The sequence below is a fragment of the Triticum dicoccoides genome, chromosome 6B, assembly GCF_002162155.2.
Source record: "Triticum dicoccoides isolate Atlit2015 ecotype Zavitan chromosome 6B, WEW_v2.0, whole genome shotgun sequence".
Lineage (NCBI taxonomy): Eukaryota > Viridiplantae > Streptophyta > Magnoliopsida > Poales > Poaceae > Triticum > Triticum dicoccoides.
This window is the reverse complement of record NC_041391.1, coordinates 160,390,289-160,397,908: the sequence shown is the minus strand read 5'-3', so window position 1 is coordinate 160,397,908 and position 7,620 is coordinate 160,390,289. Positions and strand designations below refer to the sequence as shown.

The 7,620-nt window shown below is 47.3% G+C and overlaps 1 protein-coding gene across 1 annotated transcript; it reads left to right on the top strand.

The window, feature by feature from the left end:
- Positions 1–5,981: 5,981 nt before the first annotated feature.
- LOC119320961 (RING-H2 finger protein ATL32-like) lies at positions 5,982–6,584 on the top strand. The gene has a single exon (XM_037594853.1). It carries the CDS (start codon positions 5,982–5,984, stop codon positions 6,582–6,584), a length of 603 nt encoding a protein of 200 aa, XP_037450750.1.
- The last annotated feature ends 1,036 nt before the right edge of the window (positions 6,585–7,620 follow it).

Sequence of the window (7,620 nt, the reverse complement as noted above, 5' to 3'; positions counted from 1 at the left end):
TACTCATTTTCTCTTTCAACTAAATTTAACCTCTCGACAATAGGGTCGGTTGGAATTCCCGATTCACATACCTCCTAGATAAAAATATATATGTCAACTTGATGGGCATAATTTGTCATCAACACGAAATGCAACAAATAGTTATAAAAGAGAATATACCACATCTGAATCATAACCCGGACGAGGGCTGACGGGGACGATATCAAAACCATGGCACTATGTATAACAAACAACGTACGGGTAAGATAATTATAGAAGTAACTATATATCTAAATCACACAAACATGATTTTTTTTTATTTTATATAAAAAAGAGAAGAACAAGAGGCTCACCACAACGTGGTGCCAGCGACGGGTCGGTGCGAGCGATTGATGGTGGTTAGGATGGAGATGGGAAGGCACTAAGTAAACCGCACCTACATATGCAAACTAAGAGTTATTTTGACCTCAAATTGCATATAAATCAAATACTACCACATATAATTCCTCCCAAAATAAAACCCACAAATCACTATACGTATAGAGCATTGCAAGAGCTAATCTAGCAATGAGAGATGAAAGGACAAAGTTGCTAACCTTTGTGATCATTTGGATGGATGGGGTGCCTTCAAATCTTCCCAAATTTTTGGCAAAAAAGGAGTGTGAGCTCGAGAGGAAGAGGAAGAAAACAGAGGAGAGGAAAGGGGAAGAACAGAGCGCTCGGGCTCGACAAAGGGGTATATATAGGACGACCTTTAGTACCGGTTGATTAGATGAACCGGGACTAAAGGTGCATCTCTAGTCCCGGTTCGTGGCATGAACCGGTACTAAAGGTGTTGGTGGGGCCGCAGCCTGACACAGCCTGCTGCCGCGTCATTAGTACTGGTTCATGGCACGAACCGGTACTAAAGGTTCGCCATGAACCGGTACTAATGAGTGCCGCCCGCCTAGCCGTTGGAACCGGCAGTAATGGTCACATTAGTGCCGGTTCAGTTACAAACCGGGACTAATGTGCTTCACATTAGGCCCTTTTTTACTAGTGAGTTGCACACATAGTAGTTCGCAGTTGGTACGATCATTAAAAAGTTTCACAACACGACAATACAAAGATGGTTAGATGACGTCTCGCGCTTGCATTGCTTACTCAAGTATAGCTAGATGAGCGACATTGTAAGCTCGATCAACTACTGCTACACACTGAAATACTATGGCACGCATAAGCAAGGAGTTGCACCGTCTCGTCGGGATAGTCGCGCATGCACGACCGTGAAGATGCACACTCTAGTCGGCATAATAGTTTGCGCAAGACTACCAGAGTTGCACATATGTGGCGGCATAGTCGCATACGCACGACCACAGAGTTGCACACCCTCGTTGGCATAGTAGCTCACGTTTGACTGTGGAGTTGTATACTCTCGTCGGCATAGTCACGCACGCCTGATAGCGGAGTTGCATAGTCTCGCTCACATATTCACACACGCTCGGCCGCAGAGTTGCACACTTTTGTCAGTATAGGTGCCCACTCTCTTTTGCTGCTGGAGTTGCACACTCTCATTGGTATAGTAGTTCACACAAGATTACGGGAGTTGCACACAAGCGGCAGCATAGTCACACACACATAGGACCACGAAGTTGCACACTCTCGTTGGCGTACTAGCGCACACACGACCGTGGAGTTGCACATTCTCGCCGACATAGTCACACATGTATGGCAGCGGAGTTGTACACTCTCGTCTGCATAGTCGCACACATACTACTGCTGCAAGTGCTCACGCACGCCCGTGGAGTTGCACACTCTCGATGGCATACTCGCACATGCGTGGCAACGAAGTTGCACAATCTCATCTGCATAGTCGCACATGAATTGCCATGGGAGATGCTCACGCCTGGCCACGGAGTTGCACACTCCCGCCAGCATAATCGCACATGCGTGGTTGTGGAGTTGCACACTCTCGTTCGCATAGTCGCAGACGTACCGTTGTGGGGGTTGCACATGTACAATGGGATAGTTGCTCAGCGTGATTGCGGAGTTGCACACCCTGACCGACATAGTTGCTCACACATGAACTCTGGGTTGGCACACTCTTATAGGATAGTCCCTCAAACGTGGTTGTGGGCGCTGCACACGCGCGGCCACTACCATGTAGTTGGCTAGGGCACCGGGGCAATAGACGAAATTGCACATTTCGCTATTAGAGAGTAGTATGGGGTGGTGTCATTAGTGAAAACTGCATGTCCACAGTTAGAGGAAAAAGTTGCACATCGACTGTCAGCTAATTAATTGCACATCAACGACTAAACAGTTGCACCAAATGGAGACTAAATTGCACACTAAAAAGTTTGTGGAAACATACCCATGCGGGATCTAATTTCGAAGAGCACACCGTGAGGGTTCCAGCGGTGAAAACGGATCTTAATTTGAGGCACGGTTTAAAAGTTATGACTTTTTAAAAATTTAAAAACTCAAATTAAATGCGTTCACACTTATGTTGCATGGATACTTTTGTAACACAGCCCGAGCGCTTGCTAGATGGGGGCAGAAGGAGATCGGGAACATAAAGCTGCAAATTGCTATTGCGAACATAGTCATCATGTGGTTTGATTGCGCTCAGGAGAGTCGTAGTCTGACTGACGAGGAGAGATGGCTTAGACGAACCCTAAAACAGCTTGTACTATTGCGCGACAGAGGTCAAGAATTACATGGCTTCAAGAAGGGGATGCTAACACGCATCTGTTCCACCTGGTAGCGAATGGGAGACGTATGAAAAACTACATCCCTTCCTTGACCATGGATGGGTGCATCATCACGGATCAGAAAGGCAAAGAGGAAGCCTTCTACAAAGCTTACAAGGACCTGCTAGGCAAGGATGGAGCCCGAGATTTCACACTTGATTTGGAGGGGCTTGGTGTCACGGCCATTGATCTTTCGGACCAAGATCGCGTGTTCACTGAGGATGAGATTTGGGCTGTTATCAAGGATATGCCTTCGGATAAAGCACCTGGGCCGGACGGGTTCATTGGCATTTTCTTTCAAAAAGCGTGGGAGATTATCAAGGTGGATCTAGTTGCTGCGATTCACAAGTTTTTCCTTGGCAATGGAAGGGGATTTGGAAGGCTCAACCAAGCTCTGATCACCCTGATACCGAGGACACCGGATGCATGCGCGGTGTTCGACTTTCGACCTATTTGCCTTGTGCACAGTATGCCCAAGATAGCTTCCAAGCTGTTGACTGCCAGGCTAAGACCGCGCATGGGAGAGCTTGTACAGACGAACCAGTCCGCATTCATTAAGGGCAGATGCTTGCATGATAACTTTCTCTTGGTTCGGCAAATGGCGTGCACGATGCATAGGAGGAAAGCCAAGGGAGTGATGCTCAAGCTTGACATAACCAAAGCTTTTGATTCGCTGGCGTGGCCGTTTCTGTTTGAGGTGTTAAGAGCCAATGGCTTCTCGGAGCGCTGGATCTCTTGGATTGCGATCTTCCTCACCACCGCTAGCTCAAGGGTGCTTGTGAATGGATGTGCTGGTGACAAGTTCATGCACGCTAAAGGATTGAGACAAGGGGACTCGATATCTCCCTTGTTGTTTGTTATTGCCATGGACGTGCTTACGGCCATCATCTCCAAGGCGCATGAGGCACGAGTGCTTAGTACCATCAATGGATGTAGTCCAATGCAGCGCTTGTCCCTATATGCTGATGATGTGGTGCTCTTCATAAAACCAACATGGCCAGACCTCATGTGCGTTAAAGAAATCCTTGCTATATTCGGAGTGGCATCTGGGCTCAAAGTCAACTATTCCAAATCTGCGGCAATCTTGATCAGAGCAGAAAATGAGGATGAAGAGCTTGTTAAGTCTGCACTGCCGTGGAGAATCGACACCTTTCCATGCAAATACCTTGGGCTCCAGCTTAGCATTAGGCAACTCAAAAGGTCAGAGTGGCAGCCAATTGTTGACACGGCTCTCCACATCCTACCTCGATGGCAGAGGGGTCTCGTGACGAGGCCGGGGAGGCTCATTCTTGTCAATCAAGTAATGAGGGCGCGTGCTACACATCATCTCATGATAGCGGAGGCACCTAAATGGGCTCTGGAGAGAGTGGACAAGGGGTGTCGGGGATTTTTCTGGGCCGGAACCGAGGCGGTGAATGGAGGCAAATGTGTCGTCTCCTGGGCTAGAGTGTGCAGGCCTAAACACTTGGGAGGCTTGGGAGTCATTGACCTGGCTAAGCACGGTGTTGCTTTAAGACTTAGATGGGAATGGCTCAGACGCACTGATGATTCCAGGCCGTGGCAAGGCCTCAACCTGACCTCGGACAAAAAGGTGGATCAAGCTTTTGGAAGCCTTGTCAAATGGGAAGTTGGTTCAGGAGGCAAGACCTTGTTCTGGAAAGACCGATGGATACATGGAGCAGCTATTAATGATTTTTCACCCTTGGTTGTGGCAAAGGTGCGGACACAAGTGGTAAACAGGAGACTTGTGCGAGATGCGATGTGCATGCATTCATGGATGGACGATGTAATGGGCAATCTATGCACTGAGGGTCTCACCCAGTTCATCGGCCTTTGGGAGATTCTCTTGGAAGTTCATTTGGATGCTCAGGTCGAGGACTGCCCCATCTGGGCTTGGAACACGTCCGGAGTCTACACGGCATCATCTGCGTACAAGATGCTATGCGAGGGAGGAGTCAGATTCCATGGCTTTGGAGCCATATGGAAGTGTTGGGCACCGCTTGCGTGCAAGCTATTCATGTGGCTTGCGGTGCAATATCGTTTATGGACCTCGGACGGGAGAGCTAGGCACGGATTGCAAGACCAAGCATCAAAATGTTACATGTGTGACCAGGAGGAGGATACAGTCGACCACATTTTGCTGCAGTGCATGTTCTCGCGGCAAGTGTGGTTCCGCTGCACTACTAGGGTGGGTTTGACGGCCGACCTTTGCCCAACAAATGACTCAAGATTGGTGCAGTGGTGGACGGATACGAGAAAGCGAATAGATAAGCAGTCTCGGAAAGGCTTTGACACCCTCGTGATGCTAATCTGTTGGACGATATGGAAGCAAAGAAATGCGAGGGTCTTCGGCATGGGCATAATCAAGAACGAGTGGGATACTGTAGACTCTATCTTTGATGAGTTGAGGACTTGGGCCAAAGCAAGAGCTTTCGGAGGACAACCGATCATAGAGTAGTCGAGTAGAGCTAGGGAGTGGTGTGGAGGCTTGGTTAGGGTCGGTTTGTGACTCCTAGCTAGCGATGTGTAATCTCTTATACATATTTTTCTTCCTTCTATAAAGCTAAGGCACGCCATTGGCGTACCCTTGAAAAAAAAATGTTACATGGTACTCCCTCCGTCTCATAATGTAAGACCTTTTTTGACACTACACTAGAGTCAAAAAACGTCTTACATTATGAGACGGAGGGAGTACTTTTTCTAATATATACTTATACTTAATTTTTTATAACAATTAGAGGGGATAAATTATTACCCATTATGGATTAAGGAAAAAAAATCTATTTTAGGTCGGCTACCTAGACTCGTCCATGAACATGAAATATAGCCCGGTTGACCATACTGGCTAGTGGATACGGTCGACCTCTCCTGCATGCATGTCTCCTCGCTTGGGTAAAGCTTACCTCGCTTTCCACCGTGCCGTATCATTTACCATCACAACAATTCGCTAATGGCTCCCTCAAGAAATAATAATTAACTAATGCCCGGCGCATGAAACTTGACCAGAAACGGGAGGTCAAAACACGCACTTCTCGTCAAATAAACACCGTGATCTCTTCGTCAAAGAAGCACCGAGTTTATCTTCCGCGCGCCACGCAGCTACGGGACGGCGGCTGCCGCGCTCCATCTCCGGCCCTTGCTCTAATTCTCGAGCTCAAACGCAGACTATTTCTTGCCACAGCCCACAAGGCAAACTCTGCAGTGCACGTACGAGCGCAAGTTCACAGAGGACAGTCACAGAGCTACCACCTCAAACGTTAGCGAGTGATCATGTCCACCAGTCTGTTCGCAAGGCTCCCGGCGTGGTTCCACGGCGATGGGAACGGCGGGTGCGGCGCCTGCTACGGCGTCACGGCGTCCTTCGTGTCCGTGCTCGTGTTCTGCGTGCTCGTCGCCACCGCCAGCGTCTGGAAGGCGTTCCTGTTCGCCGGCCTGGCGCTGGCTGCCTTCGGGCTCGTGGCGTGCCTCGCGCCCGAGAGTGGGCGGAGAGGCGCCGAGCGTGAGGTCGCGGCGGGCGTGCCTTGGGTGGCAGCATGCCGAACTGGGCTCGGTAAGGCTGCCACGGAGTCGTTGCCCACGTTCGCGTACGCGTCCCGTGGCGCCGAGGCCGGCGATGCGGACCTTGACCTGGAGTGCGGCGGGAGCGGCCAGCCGTGCTCCGTGTGCTTGGAAGACCTTGAGGACGGCGAGATGGTGCGGCAGCTGCCGGCGTGCAAGCACCTCTTCCATGTCGAGTGCATAGACATGTGGCTGCACTCGCACGCGACTTGCCCTGTTTGCCGGTGCGACCTCTCGCCACCACGGACGGTTACTGCCAAAGTGGCGGCTGTAGAGATGGAACCGCCGGCAGATGATGCTTTGCCGCCAGTGTAGCCAACTAGCCATAGTCACATGTGTTTTTTTTTTTGCGGGTGACACATGTATATGTATATATTACAATAGCATATAGCAAGAAAAATGAAAATCCGAAAAATCAAAAAGAAAAAAAAACATAGGAAAAATGAAAACCCGGTTACCGGTGGAAAGGAAAAGTGGGCATGGGTCAGCCCAGGAAATCTCTTGCCAGGGATACGCTTTTTCTCGGTATTACTCGCGTCATGCGGGGAACAGGATTGGCCACCCTATTTGGCGCGTCCAGAGTCGGGGCAAATGCCAACAATTCTCCTATAAGCGCGCCCACAAAGTGACCTATAAACATTTTTTGTTTAAAATTTAATGAAGACTTTCAAAAGTGTAGTACTAAAACAAGTTTACGATACAAAACATTGTATGATTTTTCTAAAAATGCATATAAAAAGGTCATTGTGTATCGAAAAAATATCCGTTGTTTTTTTGAAAATTTTCCATCATCTATTAAAGAATGTCCGTCATGTACAAAATCAGCAGGATGTATTTAAACATTTCATGTACATTTTAAAAATATTCATGGTGTATTTAAATAACCACATATATTCTACAAATGTTCATCGTGTAAGTTCAAAAAATATGTATACAAAAAACATGAATATTATTCAAACAAAAATATATTTGAAACACTTTCACATGTCGATTTGTTTCCAAATAAATGTCCATATGCTTGCAACATATGTTGGCATATATTAAATAGTTTTTACTGCTAAAATTATTCACATATAATCACAAATCTATTTACACCGTACATAAAACTATTTGGCCGTCCCATTTCCATTTGCAGTTAGACAAAAAAGCATAATGTAGAGAACCTATACTATGGTGTCCCAGTTTATTGTTCTGCTTATTTTCAAACATTTTCGAACATATGAATATTTAAGCTGCAATTTTTTTAGTACACTTTGAAATTTTTTGTAATATATACATTGAAGAAATTTTGAATACACATATAACATTTACATAATATATATGCTGAATTAGTCTTAAATACACATGAACA